We start from the raw sequence: 20,536 nt of genomic DNA on the forward strand, positions 1-20,536 counted from the left end.
GCTAGATCAGGCCATCTCCATGACAGTTGCCTTTCTATGTACAGATAATTATTTGTGTGTGGAGAAATATTTAATATATGCAAGCCGCACAACTGCAATCTGAAGTTGTACAATCCAGAGGCAAGTTTCACTAGCTCATCCGCCATTTATGAGAACCAGGCTTATATGGGGCTGTCAACCCTCCAGGATTGGCCTGAAGTCTCCAGGAGTCAGAAACAAGCTCCAGGAAACTATTGAAAGCAATGATGGAGATTTCAGCGGTTTGGTATTGTGAAAAAATATTGGAGGGAAAAATTATCTGGGAATAGCGTTAGTCAGAGCTGGCAACCCTAGGCCTATGTTAACCACACTGGGTGAAATGTATTACACTGCCCAACTGACCTAACTGGATATGTGTATTAACCACTGACAAAATACCGTATCTTGCTTCAGAGGCGCTCTTACCCCTGGACTTCTGGGTGGATGTCCAGGGCCTCCATACCCCCTGGGGGCACCCAAATCTGCTTTAGTCTATCCTGTGTGGTGTGGTGACCACACTGTCGGCCTGTGCTGCACTGGGCAGCCCAGTGTTTCTGTGACCTGTGCCGGGCGGCCAAGCATGACCTCTGCTTTGGAGATAGAGTGGGGTATGGGGAAAGAAATATGTGGGAAGGGAATATGTTATGTTGCATGTTGAATGGTTTCTGTTAATGCATATTTGCATAAATATACCCCTTTTGGAGTCCTATATCCATGTGAGCTCAGTTGCTGTTTGTGCCCTCAAGAATCCACATGTTAAAAATAGTGTGTGTGTGTGTGTGTGTGTGTGTGTGTGTGTGTGTGTGTGTAGTGGGATGATGCTTAATTTGCAGCTGGGGGCTGGAGGGAGGCTTTGAGTTTCAAAATTCTGACAATTCGTAATAGGTTTTGTTGTAACAATGGCAGGATTAAAGGTTATGGCATCTCCCCATCTGAAAGTCTGCCAACGTTTGCCAGGAAATCTACATTCAGAAGGCCAAATGGAAAGGATTCATTTGGGGCCAAACTAGACAATTCACAGCAAACATTTAACATAATTATTTCCCTATATATTAAATGAAAATCAGCTTTGGGAGGCATCAGGTTTGCTTAGATGAGAACAGGCTGCTTTAATCCAGGGATGGCCCTTCTGTGAGGCAAGGTGAGGCGATTGCCTCAGTAGCAGATTATTGGGGCACCAATGAGGTAGCAAGATGCCCTCCTCCTGCCCCCTGCTTTAAAAAAAGGTTTAGAGGGGGAGATGGGTGTGTGCAAGGCATTTGGCATCCTGCCTCGGGCACGTAGTGGGCTTGAGCCACTACTGGCTTAACCCATTTCCCCCAGCTGGCCCTCCCCTCTCAAAATCACCCTCCCTCAACTGCTTTTCCACTTACTGAGCCCAATCCCTTTCCTGTGAATCACTGGGTTGGGAGAGGGAATTGAGCTTTATCAATCAAGGTTGGAAGGAAATGAATTCTTAGACAACACACCAAAGGGATATTCTCCAGCAGCATGAACAACATTTGCCCAGGACCAATTTGGGCAGGGAGGTGAGGGTGGGAGATGAATAGGACTACCAACCTTCCAGGATTGGCCTGAGTTTCCAGGAATCAACATCCATCTGCAGATGACTATTAAAAGCAAGCCTGGAGATCTTAATGGTTGAATATTGTGACAAATATTGGTGTGTGTGTGTGTGTATAAATAATTATCCAGAAATAATTTCAGAGTTGGCAACCCTAGGGAAGATGTCATGCTGACACCCTGCCATTTTTATGAAAGGCATCTGCCAGTAGAGGTCCTCCATCCTCATTTAGGCCTTGGGCATGTCTGCAGCCAAACATTCCATTTTAATGTAGGGAGTGATACCTTGTGAGCTATTAAGCTCCACAATGAACGCAGCGAATGCACGCTTGCTGATAGGCTTGGAGGCTGTGCCACAAGAATGCCTGCCTGAACACACCGGGTCTACAGCAAGGAGCTCCAAAACGTTGCCATTAACACAACACACAAATTCCAGCCACTCACAAATGCAAACAATCCACCAGGCAGTAGCCAATCCCCTTTGCCCTTCAAATGTCCCACCCCCTGTCCCGTTGCATCACCCCACCCCAGTCTGGATGCATCCCTCAAATATAGGGTTGCCAACCCTCAAGACTGACCTGGAGTCTCAGGCAGTGAGCATCAATCTCCAGGAAAGATTAAAAAGCAGTCCTAGAGATATTAGTGGCTTGATATTGTGAACAATATTGGGGGCGGGGGGAGAAATCTCCAGGAATAGCTTTCCTCAGAGTTGGCAACCCTACCCTCAAATGCTATAGACTCTTTGCTCATAAAGACAAGTTCAACGGGGACTAAACTCCCCGCCAGGCCCAACATTTGCTAGGAGGATAAAATGCACAGAAGGGTGGGGTGGAGGAGGGAGGTGTCAGGCTGAGAAGACAGGCAGGAGCAGTTGCGCAGTGAGTAAGGGGTTAAACTACTCATGTATTAATGAGACTAGAACAAGAGAAACGTGATGGAGTCCAAGATGCCTGGGAGAAAACCTGAGCTTGATGGGAAGTCCACGAACGCCGCTGTTAACACCCCAGGGAAGGCCCTAGTCCAGGAAAGACACAGTCATTGGGAGGGGATTGGCTACAAACCAGGTGTTCTTTTGCGGCTGGTTCCTGGCAGCAGCCTTCCAGATGGAGAGAGAGAGAGAGAAAGAGAGAGAAAGGAAAAGGGGACACACATTACAGACGTGCTACTCTTCCCAACAGCCCCTGCTTTGTCCTCAGCGTCAGCAGAGATACCTGGAGCTACAGAAAGGACCACTAGACAGAGGGTTATAAAGCTGGACCCCCTATACATGGGATGCAGGTAACAGACTTTCAGGACCTCTGCAGATCTGGGCACAGAATGCAATACAAATTAAACATTCAGTGTACACAATATGGTCCAAGAGACAGGTAATCTCAGGGTGAACAGCAATGTAATGTAGGGTTGGCAATGTTTTTTTCTTGTCAGTTTCTTTACTGTGCCTATAACAGCAGCTTGATGCACCCATAGTAAGTGGTGAAAACTCAACTTAGAAGTTTCCTCTGCTTGCTGCCCATTCTTGAACACCAAGCTACTCTTCAAGAGGCACGGGAGCAAGCTGGATTTTTTTATTTTTTATTTTGTTCTTACCTGGAAAAGAGATCAAGGGTTAGGAAGAGCTTCCATTGCTAATGTATACATGTTAGGCTTCTCTTCAAGGCACAGGTGCAGGGCCAGGGTGGGGGGGAGAGGCAGCAATCCTAATTATAGTTGGAGGCAGATAGCCAAGCAGGCTTAAAATAGTTTCTCTGAGGAGGCATTTTGTATTCTGGTTTGTGTGAGGAAATCATAGATCAGATGATGTCGAATAGGCACTCACAGAATCAGGGATCTGATTTGGGGATGCCATTGAAAAAGAGCCAATTATTTAGCAGAATATAAACATAGGAAGCAGCCTTCTATCGAGTCAGAGGCTCTGTCCATCTAGCTCAATACTGTCTACGTTGACTGGCAGCAGCGTTAGCTCCGTAGGATTTCTGACAGAGGGGTGGCCTTTCCCAGCCCTGCCAGAAAATGCCAGAAATTGAACCTGAGGCCTTTTGCATGCAAAGCTGTCACAGAGCTGAGGTACCATTCCACCACCACTCCTATAGCTTACTATATTTTTACCACTGGAGAGCAGTGGCATTTGGATTTTCTGCCTCAGGCACCAGAGTGTCTTGGCCTTCCCTTATTTACTGTCTCACAGAGGACACAGTGTCCTTCAGATGGGGCTATCAGCAACACACCACTTATCCCATGTGGAGATAAACAGCTGCCAGTGAAGATGATGAAATGGTGGGGCGGGGGGGAGGGAGAGAGAGAACAGGACATTTGATAGGGGTGCAGCTGTCTTGGCTGAAGAAAAAGAGTTACCCAATATGGACACAGAGGCCAACTCCTCAAAGTCACTGGCTCCAGGGAGAAGGAGAGTAAATCAATTGCCCTGAAGGGCCAAAAGAAAGAGAGGAGAGAGAGCAATCCTGTGATGCTGAAGAAATGAGCCTCTGTTTCCTATTCCTTCTTACCAAGAATTCGGAGTTGCCTTTTATGGGGTGTAAAATGCAGGAGTCCTAATTAAAAACCTTCCAACTGTACTTGGCTCTTTCCATATTAAACTCTACAGCAATGTCACTACCAATCTGCTAAGTGTGCTTCCATACTTCCTGTGTTTCGACACCGCAGTCCCTGCACTGACAGCAAGGTGCTGTTCACATTTCCAATGCCTTCTTTTGGAGTTTATCTTTGCAATATGGTACTACAAAGTTGCATGTGCAGCACAAATTCCAGATTAGACCCTTCAACGGGGTCACGGCGTATCTCTGAAGTGTGCTTCCACCAGTGTTCCCTCTAACAGGGATTCCCAGATGTTGTTGACTACAACTCCCATAATCCCAAAGCAAAGGCTGTTGCAGCTGGGGATGCTGGGAGTTGTAGTCAGCAACATCTGGGGATCCCTGTTAGAGGGAACACTGGCTTCCACATTTCCTGTGTTGTGACACCACAGTCCCAACACGGACAGCAGGGTGCCACTCACATTTCCAATGCCTTGTTTCGAATTTAATCAATGCGATATAGAACTAGGACGCCATATATCCGGCATAAGAAAGTTGCTGTTTTTTCAGGTTGTTAGTTTCCACGAGACTGCTCCCCCTGCTGTTTATGTTTTGATTGTGACGTGCCTGAATGGAGGCATTTTGCTGCTGTTGAGCAGCTCGGCAGGAAAGTGCCCTGTTGTAGAAGTTTGTGATGGGGATTGTTTTCAATACAATCCTGCCAAGCCAAAGATTTTGCCTCTGTTGTAGCGTGTAATCTGGAAAGCACCCTGGTTCTTTATTTACTTGAATCCAAGACTAGGTTTTTCCCCAGGTTCTTTTATGTTAGAAATCAGGGGGTCATCTTAAATACAGAGTCCTCTTCCTTTTGGGTAAATAAGGATATTTTAACGTGTATTTAACCTCTACGTTTAAAGGGGCTCATCTTAAATTCAAAGTAGTCTTGTATTTGGGTAAATACAGTATAAAATACTATTTCCCCCATCAGGCTGGGGCTGGGAAACCAATTAAGAGAGTTGAAGGTGATAACATGCAGAATTGTAAATAGCCATCCACACAGAACATAAGTGTGGCCAACAGGCAACTAGCTAGAGAAGTTTTGTTCACCCTCTGTTAAACTAAAATGACTGTCAGATGTGTGTGAGAGAGGATTGTATAGTAAAATATTGTTATGGACTAGGAACTTTTAGAATTGGAATACCACCACCACCAGCTTTATATGTACACTTTAGAGTGTCCAAAGTGGTTCACATACATTATCTCAGTAATCCTTGCAAAACCTTTGCCAGGTAGATCAGCAGAGGCACGGTTACCCACAAGATACTCATTCAGCCCCCTGCTGTCGCTGGTGACCATGTTTGCATAGCACTTTAAAAAACTCGACCCATAAGAAGAAGACAACACCACGACAAGATTTAATATATGCACTATGGGCAATGCACAACTGTAGCTCCTTCAGGCCAGATGTGGCCTGTACAGATGCCAGGTCTGATCCTCTCAGGGTTGCCAAACTGGTAGAAAATAAAGACCAGCCTCCTGTGCTCCTGTCCCTTTAACAGAAGAAGTTTGATCTGCAGAAGTCAGCAAGCAAAACTAGTCATGATATGGAGCTAAATATGATCACCAGATAATTGCTGCAGAAGAAACTGCTGTAAAGGGACAGCAAGAAGGCTGGTTCAGAAGTTCTAGTCTGGGGGTGTGCCAGAAAGATCAGCACTGCAATAGTTATACTGAACCAAACAGCCCCATTTTCTTTGAAGTCACCATTAGCAGTTCACTCCAGTCTGGAGGAGCTGTAATTTGAAAGAGCTCAAATGCTGGAACTACTGTATCTACGCTACAGACATTTAGCCCCAAGGAATCTTCGGAATAGTTTAATGATGATGCTGAGAATTCTGAGTGATCTGAATGCTGTGATCACTCTCAAAACTACAGTTCCCAAAATTCCCTTGAGAAAAGGCATTATTAGCAAACCACTAAATGGTGTTATAGTTATGCACTAATGATTCCTCAGTGGCAAGCAGAATGCTAGATTTTTATTATTAGCTTCTTTTTGTGTATACAGATATTTGAAATTCACTCAACTTGGGGAAGCTGAGTTTGAAAGATAATTTACACTAACCAAGTGCAAAAATACAAAGCTGGCTCAATATTTCACCTTCTGCTTTGCAAGATATGGTTGGGCGTCACAGAATTGATCAAGTGTATATCCTTGAATTCCCTGTAATAGTACATATGATTCTGGGCTGCATTTTCAGTTTGCATGGGCAGCAGGCTATTCTCTGCTCTGCTTCTCCTGGAGCATTTCCAGATGGGGCTTTTAGCTCGGAGTGGAGGGTGTTCACTTGCACATCGGCCAGATTTGCGCCAAAGTCCGTGTGAGATATTGGGGAGCACTTCACACACAATTTGAGTTTCCCCTCCATGTTAGAGCCTAGCCTGATTTATTTATTTTGCATTTATATATTGCTTTTCAGGTGAACCTTCCAAAGTGGTTTACAAAAAACTTTAATAAAGGACAATACATCAAGCTGCACATTTACATGTTTACATGGGTCTTAGTCTCACTTCCTCTCTCCTCCCCTCAGAGCAAGAAGGTCCCTGGCTGCTCTGTGGTGGCAGTTATGTCCCCGGATTTATTTCCGGAGTAAAAAACAACAACACTTTTTGCCGGATTTATTTCCGGGGTATAAAAAAAAACAATCAACTTTTTGCATTTTGTCCAAATATTTTGGACAAATTCAAACTTGCAGTAAAACCTTGCAGTAAATCTGTGGTAAAGCCTGCTGTCTGGGAAAGCTCCTAGCACAGTGACTCAGAATCTCCTGCAATGTTGCAGAGCATTCAGAGATGGCTACTAGGTTCCTATAGGGCAGGCGTTCCCAACTTTAGGTCCCCAGATGTTGGACTACATCATCATCCCCAGCGACAGTGGCCAAAGCCCACTGGGAGCTGGTCCAACAACATCTGGGGACCCGAGGTTGGGAACGCCTGCTGCAGGTAATGAGCTATGCCAGAAACAGACATGAGAGTCCAGGTTTGCGTGATGCCCCTGGGACTGTGGGACTGTGCCAGCATTGTTGAAACTGATCCTGTAAACACAGAGAAATAGATGTAGCTAGGAACATAGGAAGCTGTCATATGCTGAGTCAGACCATTGGTCCATCTAGCTCAGTATTGTCTGCACAGACTGGCAGCGGTGGCTTCTCCAAGGTTGCAGGCAGGAGTCTCTCTCAGCCCTATCTGGAGATGCCAGGGAGGGAACTTGGAACTTTCTGCATGCTATATGCTAGACTGACTGATTTCATTACATCCTGCATTTTCTAGGTGGTAGACTGAAGTGGTAAGACAAAGTCCCACTTTGAATCTCACCTCAACTCCAAACTCAAACCAAGGTTGTGATCTTATGCATAGTTACTTGGAAATAAATCCTAAAGAGTCAAACAAGACAGACTTTTGATAAAATGTGTGTAGAATGGGCTGCCAAGTCGTCTTTGGCAAACCACTATTCTCTCAACTGGAACTCCTTGCCTCCAGCCTGCAATTAAAGTGTGCCATCAAGTCGATTTTGACTCCTGGCACTCACAGAGCCCTGTGATTTTCTTTTGGTAGAAAACAGGAGGGGTTTGTCATTGCCTCCTCCCGTGCAGTGTGAGATGATGCCTTTCAGCATCTTCCTATATAACTGCTGCCCGATACAGTACCAGTGGGGATTTGAACGGGCAACCTTCTGCTTGTTAGTCAAGCATTTCCCTGCTGCGCCAGTCTGCAATATTGGGGGGGAAAACACTAGCCAACTTTGCAGGGCTGTTGTAAGGTTAATGAGATAAAGTATATGAAGTACTATAGACACATTAGAAGTATTATTGGGGACACACACTCTCTGTGGCTGGCTAAAGTTTTTGAGATCTTCTTGGGGGGCATGCCAGCCACTAGACCCCATGAAAACATTTTTGTCTGTGAGAGTTGCTTTCTGCCCAAGTACTCAGACTGGGAGGACACAGACAGCAGAATGAGGTGGATAGCATCACTTCAGACTGGGGGTGGGTGGGCCGGGGAGGGAGAAACACAGACAAATCAAAATTCCCTGCCAGTAAAAAAGACTAGCACATCAGGGAGAGAGGTTCTAGCCCAGATTACTACCAGATACACTAGATTTATAGTTGCAGGGAGGTTTTAAAGAAGGATGTAGGCGAATATTTAAAAAGATCCTTCCCTATAGTCAGAAGTGGTATAGTCCATTCTACCAGCTCCTTCTGCTGGCTGTGTGTGCACTATGGACTCACATGGCATGTAATGAGTATGCCTTTCCCCATCTAATAAAGGTTTATGGCATGTGACTCCTGCTATCCCCCTGCCCAAAAATCACATGAAGTCCTCAAGAGAGAGCTTTTTGCTCTACCACTGGGGCTCCTATAGCAGCTGCCACACTTCCCTTTTGTTTGGGTAGCACATATGCCCAGTAGGGCTGCCAACTGGCCAAACCAGAAACAAAACCCAGAAGATAGTGGTTTGGACTGCTCTTGTCTCTTTAACAGGTGTGTGATTAGCAGAAATCAGCCAGTGATGTTTTTCCTTGGCAAAGAGTTAATTTACCATCTTCTCATTGCTGTATCTGGTCAAGGGACAGCTACGCAGGAATTGGGAAGAAGCGTCTGAGAAAGTTCTCCGATGTTTCTCCTTGAGAAGAACTCTGACATTCTCCTTTGAAATGCCATTTTGGAGAAATGCCAGTTCCAGCTCTGCAAAGGGGCTGGTTCAAAGTTTAGCACCCTAACATGCAGCACATCATTCTGGGAAGAAGCATGGCTGCTGGCACAGAGACATACAAGTTATCTTCACAAGAAGTAGGAACGTGAGAGAAGTGGCTACCCTACCAGCATGGCAGGCCACAGCCCATAACAAAGTTACATCATGGAATGATACTACTTTGCATAGTCATGGGGTCACCAGACCAACTAAATTTAGGAAGAATTTGGAGCTTCCTACAAAATTTCAAAAGCAAGACTTATAAGACAGATGACGTTTTTAAGGGACATTTCCCCACATCCATATAGACTCAGCACAGATGAACCAAACATTTGGACTTCTACTTCACTGCCAACCCAAAAGGGTTGTGCTCGAGGGCCAGGAGATCTCAAAGCATTTATACACACACACACACACACACACAGAGCTGTAACCCACTAGAGCCTCATCCTTTTGGGGGTGCATTCACACAGGAGCCCCCTATGTTTCCAGGCCAGTATTTTCATGCCAAATGCGGAATGCATAAACAAATCACCCTCCCTGCAACTAGGCAAGGGTGTGATACTGCCATTGCCACATTTTTAATTGAATGTTTTATGTTGTGGTGGTTTTATTGTTTGTGAACCTCTGTTTATGGGTGGCTGTATAAATGAAGTTTATTATTGTTGTTGCTATGCCCACCTGAAATACAAGCAGGCAGGAGAATACCAGCAGCCACAGCAGGGCTGGAAAGGAACTTGTGCACTGAACCCCTGTATCTGCCTGCCCTGCCGAGACCCCTGAAGAATGGAACCCATCTGAGATTTCAAGTGTTCTGGCTATTATTGCCTCATAATTTCAAAATATGTTTGCCTCAAACTGCATAGGGATTAGAGAGGAAGAGGGGAAGAGAAAGACACGCACACACACCGCTGCCCCCAGACCTCTGTTTGGTTAGCTCAGGGGCGGCCAACGTGCAATTATCCGGTTGTTGTTGGACTACAACTCCCATCATCCCCAGCCATGATAAATCGCTGCTGGGGATGATGGGAGTTGTAGTTCCACAACAGCTGGAGAGCCTCAGGTTGGCCACCCCTGGATTAGCTAGAGAGGAGAAGTATGTGCTAAACTGCTTGTGACATTAAATGCACCATTAGCCCTGATAGATTTTCTTTTTCTTTTTCTCAAAAGCAGCTGGGGGCGGGGCTGTCCAGAGTGGGACCATGCTGTGTGCGGTTGGGTTTTAACCCTTTGCCCCTCTACGGTTCTGATCCAGATCTCTCCCCTGCTCTCACAGCTGTTATTTACCTCAGGAAAAGAATTCCCATTGCTACCAATGGGAGCTTTCCTCCCTGGGAATAGCAGCCATAGGGTCCCTCCATAGGGTCCCTATGATCAGGCCAAAAGGTTAAAGCCCCCTCCCCCCATGTCACAGTCTCAGTCCTGATCACCTCATCTCCCCGCTCTCCTTGGGCTGATAGTGACAAAAGGAACTAAGCCTGTCTAGTTTGGCCCTTAGTGCCTATATATAATACATAGCCTATATCAGTAATATTGCAAAAGTGGCAAACGGGAACTTACCCCAGCTCGTTACCCCACCTCCCCCCAAGAAGAGAAGTCTTCATGCACAAAGTATCCCATGGGAATCGGGTTTTCACTCAGTGCTTACTTTCTAAAATGAATGCCAGAATTTGTTTCTGCCTCAGCAGGTGCACTTCCTTCCCTCTCTAACTCTACACATGTGGAATTGGGATTATTTTGCTGTGAGGCAAAAGGGTCTCTACACATGGTCAGAGGCACTCTTCTTACTTCACATTAGGGCTCAAACCTGACATTCCAAACAAATTCTGGGAGTGAAGAGCAATGGCTCAAACTAAGTCCTGTGTGCATGCGCACACACCCACACACACACACGGAGTAAGCTTTGCTTTAATCCACTTGTATCCTAAAATCCTTAGATCTGCCCACAAGACTCCCATAGATGTCACTCCGTTCCCAGAGAGCTTTGCTTACAATAAGAGCTTTGGTTACAATAAGAACCTACAAGACCCTACACTACACAACTCCTGTTTGGGACATAGGAAGTGCAAGGAAGAAGGGGAGGAAGTGAAACACAGGTCACTCTGTTCTCTGGGGTCAGTGATTTCTATGCCAGATGCTTGAGATTGCTCCAGAGTAATCTCAAAAACGCTACAGATTGGGTTGGGGCTTCTGGGACCCATAGCTCTGGCCCCCAGAAAAGAGGCCCTCATTCTCTTTTGAGGTCAGCGTCATTTGCCAGAGTGAGGCCAGCCCCTCAGCCAATCACTTACCGCAGGAGGTGGGGGCAAAGGCAGTGGTTCTGGTGCAGCGCTTCCCTGCTCGGGAAAGATGCGTAGGCCATGATCCGGCGCTGTTGGGGATGGGTACTCTGAAGACGTGCTGTGAAGGTGATACTGTGGAGGCAGCCGGGCCTGGGGTGGTGGCGGAGGATACTGGGCTGGGAACGTCTGTGTCATGGCATCAGCTGGTGGCACTGCAGCATCTGGGCTACCCTGCAGGGAGGAAAAGCAGAAAGGCAATGAAATTGGGAGCTGCAACCAGTGAACACATTTTCTAAAGTCAAGTAAAACTGAGAATAGAACAGGTCAAACAAGACCCCCTATTTATACCCCTCCTCAACCACCAGACACCAAATTGTTTCCCAAAGAATTCTGAACACCCTCACCCCGGCCCCTTCCCTCCAATATATTGACCTCCTCGTCAGGGAATAAGTCTCTCTTGCCCCCAAATGTGCCAGTATCACATTTTGTCGTGCAGCATCTCAGGAATCCTTTACAACACCCCTGAAAGGCAGGTTGGTATTTTCATTTCTATAGTGCAGATTTGAGACAGCGAGAAAGAGGCTTGCCTAAGGCCACCTCATGAGCTGGGCTATGGTAAGCGTTGGGAATGAGGGGAGAAATCCCCAGTTCAATACCCTAAGAACCAGAACTTCAACTCTCCACCCTCTTGCTCACAAAGAACCCGGGAGTCCAGCCCTCTATCTACATAACAATCCGAAAACACGATTACTAAGGAGGAAGCCTCATTGAGTTCAATGATTCCTAATTCTGAGTAAATGTGCTTATGATTGCACTGCAAGGAACCCTTGGAAACAGACAGGCTTCCAAGCCTTACCTTGTGTGCTAAAAAAACCTAGGCTCCCCTCTCAGAGGACCCAGAAGTCCTGTCTCAAAACCTCCCTTCCACTAGATACCTAGGCTCCCCCTTCCCCCAGACCCAGGAGTCCAGCCTTCTAGCCTCCAATCAATCAGAATGAGGAAACAGTCCCAAGTGAATTTCACCCACCTACTCCAACAGGCCCCATCCCCTGCCACCTTTCTGAATCTCTGCTTGGGTAGGATGCTCAGGAAAAAATGCACCCTTCTCTCCCGCTGGCCCAAGCCTATAAAGGCATCCCTTGTGCTGTTCCTTCAGCCAATGGGGAGGAATCAGAACAGTCACAGGCCTCGCCAATTGGCTACCCACTCCTCAGCCCCCCTCAGCCCTTATTTGGAGCTGCTCTGCCGTCTCTTTGTCTTTCAGCTGTTTGGGGCCTTTAAAACTGAACAGCGATAAAGGAGAGACAGCTGCAGATTTCCCTGGAATTCGCAGTTTGCCGGCAAGACTCAGCCCTGCGGCCCACACACCTGCCCCACCTGTCCAATGGCAGGGACAGGGATTAATGGGGGCCAAGGGCTTAGTCCGGCAAGGAGCCGGGTTCAGCCCAGGAGAATGCAGTTGTAGGAAGATAGTAGGAGTGTGCATAGATGCGTTGGCATCTTGGGCTAAAGAAGACAAATTTCAAGGCCTCTTTAAGAACTGATGCTGCCAGGGCACGACAGTAAAAGGAGTTTTAAACAGGGTTGCAAGCCTTAAGTGGCAGCTTAATTGGTGGGATTCATAATCTAAAGCCTTAGTTTAGGGGTTCACAATGGCCTTGGCCATTGTGGCTGATGGGACTTGTAGTCTAAAAACATTTGGAGACCCAGGTTTGAGAACCCCTGCTTCAGTTTATTATAACCAGAAAAGCTGAGAGCAGGGGCGTAGCAAGGTTGGAGTGGGCCCAGAGATAAGATTTTAAAATGCCTCCCCTCACTGAAGCTCAGCTCATGAAGTAAAGAAATCTTACATGAGGCTGAATAGTGGTAACAAAAAGCATAGTAAAATCTCTCTCTCTCTCTCTCTCTCTCCTATGTGCCACAACAGGACGTCGTTTTAAAAAATGTTTTGTAAATTGTGGACGCTGCAAGTCATTTAATGGTACTAGAGAAAGACATGCTGTTCTGGTAGCTCCAGGTCTTACCACTCACATCAATTTCGGAGGATGAATACAACGGAAAGAAGCCCGGGCGGGTGCATGGCTGGGGGAGTCAGTCATGTGACTTGCCTCTGGCCCCCCCCAAGGCTGTGGGCCCCCAGACAACTGTCTCCCCTTGCTCTATTATAGTTACCCCCGGCTGAGAGCTAAGGAACCATGTTTGCATTGACTTATATTTATAACATTTTCATCCTATCCTTCATCCAAGGAGCTCTAGGCAGCATACTCAGTGATTCCCCTTTTGTTATAGTAACTCAGAGAGAAGGTGACCAAGGTCACCCAGGGAGTTTCAGGGTTTGAACCTAGATCTCAGCAAGCTTAATAAAACACTCTGATCACAAAGGCTGACATTCAGAGCATGGAATCACTAGTACTGCGAAAAGAGCAGAGGTGTACTGTGGAAGAGGCAGTTTTTTATTATCTTCCCTTCTCCAGGAAGCCCTCTGTGCCACACAAAAATATGTCCCTGAGGGTTGTGCAGCTCCTTGGAACATATTTTCAGAGGGCTTCCTAGAAAAAGGGAAAATATCTAAAATTGCCCCTCTTTAGTGTGCTGGTGCAGATAGTCTAGAAGTGCTGTTAGGCTGATCCTTGCTCTCGCTTTACGAGTGCTTCCTTGCTCTGAATGACAGCCATGATTTTATAAGACAGACTTGGTTCCAATCTGGTAGTGTAATAGAGAATGGGAAAGGAACTCTTACAGATGGCCTTTATTTCTAACAGTGGGCAGTAGTTTCTGTAGGTCACCTCAGATTTCCTTCAGCATCTCGAAAAAGGCATCTATTCTGAGGTTTTGGAGATCAGGACAAATTTATTTCTACTGAATTAATTGGTTAAAAGTTAGAGGATTAATAAACAAACCATGTAATTGGTGGACAGCTCTGGTTCAGCGACGGGTCTCTGGCACCCTTGTTCAGAGCATCAACCCAGTCCCTGGAAGTCATACAACTCCTAGGCACAATCTGTACAGATATACACGCCCATGCTGTGAATTGTGGGCTGTGTGTGCCAAATGGATTTTGTACATCTCCTATGAAGGCTGATGCTTGAGGAGGTCTGAAGCTGAAAATCCCTGCACCAGATTGGACTTGATCTTCCAGGGCCTACTTCCCACACATCTTCTTTTATGCTAGAGCATGGAACAGATGGGATGTGAAGTTCTTACGTGGACATATCGCTGTTCGACAAGGATGTGCCAGAATGCAGGAGAGGATGAGGCCTGGTCTCCACAGGCAGCACAATGGGTGCTAAAGTGCGAAGGTGGTAGAATGGATTGTACCACTTCAGACTGAAGGTGGCAGATGCCATTTTTGAATGGTTCCCCCCATGTAAACAACAAAAAAGTCCCCCTGCAAAAAATAATTATTACTATCTTGTACACCCAAGAGAGAGGTTCTAGCTCCAGTCTGCTCCCTGATGCACTGGTTGCCTACCTGGAGGGAATTTTTACCAAAGGAAGCATTCAAATATGGTATCCTCCACCTGCAGCCTGAAGTGGTACAGTCCATTCTGCCAACTCAGTTCTGTTCCGCCACCTCAGTAACTGTTCTTACCGCCTCATACCCACCTCACTCAGCTGCCTGTGTGGGCCAAGCCCAAGCCTTAATGGTCACTGAGATGGGAAACCCATGTCTGGTCTGTACCACTTCAGTCGACAACTGGGGCTCACAGGGCTGAGCATACACAACAAAAATCTCTTCATATGGAAAAATAGTTCTTAGGAAGACGCTAGGGTTCTAGCCTCTCACAGATATAGTAATTTTATATGTATGGAATTTTGTGTGTGAAGGAATATACCATGTGAGCCTTCACCTGCAATATGAAAGACAAACTCCAACTTATGCTGGAGATCCATACAGGGGTGTAGCTAGAGGAGAGGCAGCCCATGTTCACCCCTCTCTCCAGCAGCCCCTTGGAGTGAGGGAGATAATGAATGAAATAGGGAGGTGGAACTGGGCGGCCCTCAGGACCTGGGGCCCCCGGGTTCTTTGAACCCATCCGCTCAATCATAGCTACATCCCTGGATCCATGATTCGACTGCCAAGCTCAGGGCTGCTCAACTTTGGCCCTGCACCAGATGCTGGCCTACCGCTCCCATAATCCCTGACTATTAGCCACAGTGGCTGGGGATTATGAGAGTTGTAGTTCAAAAACAGCTGTAGGGCCAAAGTTGAGCAGCTCCTGGCCTAGCTCTTTAAAAACCTGAAATGCAGCTGTGGGAAGGAGCTGTAACTCTGTTCACAGTGAGAAGGAAGCATTTAACCCTTTTCCTGGTGCCATTTCCCCCCATCAAAATCTCTACCTCACAGTTGCCCCATATAGAGAGGAATATCTATTTGCTTCTGTTGGTCTTAGCTACCCCAAGAGGACTTGGTCCTGAAGGACAAAGTATAAATATTTTAAATAAATAGTGTCATGTGCAAAAATTCCTCAGTGCTTTCTATGGCAATCCAAGATGTCTTTGTGCCTGCACCAAATGCTTCTCTTTTTTTCAAGTGATGGGGGCAAGAGACAGATGAGGCAGCCCAGGGGGCATTTTGTCACCCCACTGATGCCCCAATAATTTGCCCTTTGAGGCAACTGCTTCACCTCGCCTCATGGAAGGATTGTCTTAGATGCTATTAGTACGCAAGTGATATTAAATATACTTTTCAGGCCACTTTCACAAATAACACTTAAATATGCCTGTGCGGAAGATACACTTTTTGTATTAGAAGCCTTTCTCTTCTCGCCCCGGACACCCCTCCTGGTTGTAATTCCAAAATTAAGAAGATTAGTTTTGGTCCCCCACATATGTAACTCAAATGTTAAAAAGCAGCATTAGCTAGAATTTACTTTCAGTGGCTGACATCCAGACTGATGCTGCACCAGTGCAACAAATAAAGATGCACAGAGGCAAGATGGTTGCATAGCTGAGCAGATGCTCAAAGTTTCACAATCGCTTGTGGTCTTGAATAATTCCCTGCAACATATGGGGGCAGAGGAAAAGGCTTCATAGAAGGGGGTGCCCCACAGGCTGTGAAAGTGCACCCTGTTGCACCAGCACAACACTACTGTAGTTGGAACACAAGCTCCCACCTTAGCTATCTAGCACAACATCCATCAGCCACTATAGATGTTTCTCTTCTAATTTCCTTTCCACATCAACATTATTCGTTCGGACTAAAAAGGTGTTTATCATGTGTGAAAACACCCAGATTTGCCAGCACACCTTTGCAAACATTAATTTGGGATTCAGGTTGATGCTTTGACATATTCTTTACCCGTCTGAATGGATGGAAAATGGCCTAGCTTTTCAGGTGAGAGCCAACATAGTGTAGTGGTGAGAGTGTTGGACTAAGACCAGGAAGACCAGAGTTCAAATCCCCATTCAACCATGAAACTCACTGGGTGACTCTGGGCCATGTATCTTTTAGCCTAACCTACCTCACAGTGTTGTTGTGAGGATAAACATAACCATTGCCTTTGAGCAGGTCTCTGTACAGCTCTGCTGACCAGTTTTGCACCTAAGTTTCTGATATATAGTAACTTGGATGTAGGTTCATGCCTGTGCAGGTTATCCCAGCTTCTGGCTTTATGAAGTCCAGTCTAATCAGCCCCACCCCCTAAGCCACCATTTTGCATCTGGCTTAGCTTGTTGACTTTGGGGCTCTGGTAAAGAACAAAGTAGATCTAAAAAGCTTGAAGTTTCCCCATTTCTATTCTAGAAAAGCAGAACACAAGGGATTGCAGGAACAAAAGAGGCATCATAGCCACAAATTCTTCCCATTGAATGAATTTACAGGACCATATTGAAATTGACTATGGCACTACTCAGAACATTTTAACAATTGTCTTGAACAAACTTTCCAGAACTGGGTGTCCTTAGAATGTTAACAAAACATACATCTGAATGCAAACGAAAAACATTGTTGTTGTTGTTGTTGTTATTATTCTTCAATCATCCTACTTTATATTTATTTATCATATTTCTATACCACCTGATAGAGACATCTCTAGATGGTGAAAGATGCCTTATATAAAATCCCAAGGCCACTAACAAAAATTAAAATACTATTACAAAATACAGAATTATGGGGGGGGGGGAAGAGAGAGAGAACTGTATCTCACACCAAGAGAGAGAGGACAAGACAACAGTTTGATCTAGTCATATAACTAGATTTGCAGGAGAATGGAGTTGTTAAGAGGGGCTTATAGGGTCCTTCTGGTTGGAACAGGAGATTAAATTGCAGGGTGGGGTGGAGGTTGCTTTTGAGAGCCACCTGTTTCCCAAAAAGCTGTTTGCTCATTTAGGAAACAAAGCAAGTAAATACATTTCTGGCATTCCCCCCACTTTACAACTTTTCCCCAGTATTTCTGTATTGCTCTCCAGCTCCATCACCACCAGAGACACTGATAAACGCACACTCCTATCGCTGGATGGTTTGAAAATTAGCCCTGGGAGAACATTTCTTATCATGCTTGGCTCCACTTTCAGCCCTTATAAATAGCACCACTTCACTGCAGCACTTTCTTGTCCTTCACATAGCTCAAGAGGGGCCCACAGGGGGGGTGGGCAGGCATACAAGTTTGTAAATAGCCTGCCCCAGGTCCCAATTGGGGGCCTTCTCAGGCCCAGAGGCTGAGGAGGTGCCTTTGGCAAGAAGCCAGATTAGCCCTGTTTATCAGGACCATCTCCCCCCCCCCCCGCCACTTTTGCAGTCCTTTTCTGCCACCAACCCCCACTCCAAAGCACCAATTCCATTGAGTTCCATAAGGCTTCAGACTAAAGTCAAATTATAAGACTTTTAATAAAAATTATAAGGCATCTAAGACTTTTCTTGGACCTTCTGGATTATTCTAAGCTAAAGCAGTCCCGCCCCCACCATTTCCTGGGCAGCAGGAAGTTTTCTCGCTTTTGTACTAAAACTGAGCTGGATGGTGAGCAAAGATCTCCTGTATCCTCCAAGAACTGTCCACTATGTTTCTTACTTTGAAAACTGACAGAAAGTTGATGGCCATGGATCCAAGGAAAACCTCTCTCTCTCTCCCCCCACCCCTCTCTTTCTCTGAATCCAAATTGACTTTTGCAGTGGATTTGCACATATGGAGTTGGTCTTGCGAACAGACCAATACTTGGCCAGACTGAGACTGCCTGCATCCTCCTGACATGTGTTCTGATCCTGCACAGGAACATGCATGTAGGGAGAGGCTTTAATCAGCAGCAGAGCACCTGTTTTGCCTGCAGAAGGTCCTGAGTTCAATCTCTGGCATTTCCAGGTAGGGCAAGGAAAGATCCTTGTCTGAAACCCTGGAAACCACTGCCAGTCTGCGTTGCCAGTATAGAGCTAGATGAACCAGTAGTTAGTTAGTTAGTTAGTTAGTTAGTTAGTTAATTTATTTAACACATTTATATACCATCCAAAACCTGTGTCTCTGGGCAGTGTGCCGTAAAAAAAACAAAAACAAATTAAACAAAATTAAAATGATTAAAATATTACAATCATTTAGAGCCCAAAATTAAAAGAACTATTTTTTTATTTATAAAATTTGTACACCGTCCCAAACTTTCATCTCTGGGTGGTATAAATCTAATTAAACTAACTATAAATCTAATTAAAAGCCTGGGTGAACAAATGTGTCTTCAGTGCCTTTTTACAAGTTTCCAGAGATGGGGAGGCTCTTATTTCAACAGGGAGCCCATTCCAAAGGTCAGGGAAAGCAACAGAAAAGGCCCGCCACCCCACCCCACCCCACCCCCAGTATCCACCAGATGATCCGATGGCAACTGTAGAAGAACCTCTGCAGATTATCTGAACTGGCAATGGGGCTCCTGACAAAAAAGACATTGTCTTAAATACCCAGGGCCTAAGTTGTTTAGGGCTTTATAGGTAATAACTAGCACCTTGTATTTTGCCCGGAGACTTATTGCAGCCACTGTAGATCTTTTAGTATAGGAGTGATATGGTCTCCCCAAGATGACCCAGAGACCAACCTGGCTGCTGCATTCTGTACCAACTTCAGTTTCCGGACTACATACAAAGGCAGCTCCACAAAGAGCGCATTGCAGTAGTCCAGTCTAGAGGTTACCAGTGTATGTGCCACTGTTCTGAGGTCGTTCATCTCCAGAACCGGACACAGCTGGCATATCAGTCGAAGCTGATAGACAGTACTCTGGCCACCACTTCAACCTGGGACACCAGGGAGAGGTGTGGATCCAGAAGCAATCCCAGACTGCATACCTGTTCCTTCCGGGGGGTGGGTTGGATGACCCCATCCAGAACCGGGAGATCAAAATAGTCTCCTGAGTTCCCGCCCCGAACAACCTTATCTTATCTGGATTCAGCCTCAGTTTGTTATCCCTTAGTTTGACTCAATATAAGGCAGCTTCATCTGTTCATTTGGACAACTGCAATCAGAACAGATGCCAAATCATACTTGCTGTGTGCTGAAAATGTCAGTGATTTACTTTGGACTTTGAGAATGTTCCAAAGCTTCCCATAATGCCAAGAGCACATTGCAACAATGCTCCTGTGCACGCACTCCAGCTGTTGATGTTTACCAAAGCAAGTCTCTTTCTAATACCTGTCCCTGATAAAACAGTTCCCTCTATTTTGCCTTTTGACGTGGTATTGAAATGTAGTAAACACTTTCCCCAAGTCTCTAGAAGTTCAGAATCGGAGTGCTGTTGGTGAGTTGACTCTAATATGCATACACATGGCAACAACGTGCCAGCACATTACTTCCCAGAAATGCCTATCGAGATAGGAAATATTGCTCAGTATCTTGGATTTGCAACTATTTGTCCATAAGTACTACAACTCATTATGGGATTCTAAACTGCATTCTAAACTGTTGTAGTCAGTTTAGCAGCAGGGCAGGAAGCAGACAACAGTCCTCGTGCTTTGATTGTGGAAAGAATGTATTGTACTTCAGCTAATAAACCAATTCATCGGTTCAAGGCAAGCGAGTTTACTAGCTAAAAAGCTATCAGTTCAACTCTTGCTCCAGTAGCTCTTGCAAGGTTGTTCTTCCAGTGTTGACATAATGCATGCTGCATTTCTAGGGCCAAACCGCATATGACATGGGAGATTTGTGACTTTGTTCTATTTCTTTTTGCACCTGTTTTAAAATTTAGAGGGCTCCAAAATCAGAGCGGTGATGCTGGGAGAGGAAGTGTCTAACCCTTCCCCTCCTGCACTGTATCTCTGATCTAAATTCCCTCCCCACTGAATTTACTATTAATCCCACATGATTTTTAAAAATACAAGGTTCAGGAGAGTGATTCTGATGGGGCCAAGACACAGGCGGGTTACCAAGTGCAGAATCAGGCGGCAGCCAAGCTGAGGACAAGCCTGAAAGCACACAGCCAACC

General features: G+C 45.8%; 1 protein-coding gene across 5 annotated transcripts in view; it reads right to left on the reverse strand.

The window, feature by feature from the left end:
- The window catches only part of LOC128328981 (RNA binding protein fox-1 homolog 1-like), a 78,019-nt gene that overhangs the window by 52,399 nt on the left and 5,084 nt on the right, over positions 1 to 20,536 (reverse strand). For 3 of the 5 annotated variants that reach the window (XR_008309488.1, XR_008309489.1, XM_053259299.1), the window contains exon 2: positions 11,153 to 11,374. Coding sequence is in view for 3 of the 5 variants with exons in the window: in XM_053259299.1 (XP_053115274.1) it covers positions 11,153 to 11,374 (222 nt within the window). In the remaining 2 variants the exon portion in view is untranslated. Of the gene's footprint in view, positions 1 to 11,152; positions 11,375 to 12,170; positions 12,340 to 14,043; positions 14,321 to 20,536 lie in introns of those variants that run through there. The other 2 variants (XM_053259300.1, XM_053259301.1) reach the window with 2 other exon arrangements.

This window comes from Hemicordylus capensis, chromosome 6 (assembly GCF_027244095.1).
Source record: "Hemicordylus capensis ecotype Gifberg chromosome 6, rHemCap1.1.pri, whole genome shotgun sequence".
NCBI classification, from domain to species: domain Eukaryota; kingdom Metazoa; phylum Chordata; class Lepidosauria; order Squamata; family Cordylidae; genus Hemicordylus; species Hemicordylus capensis.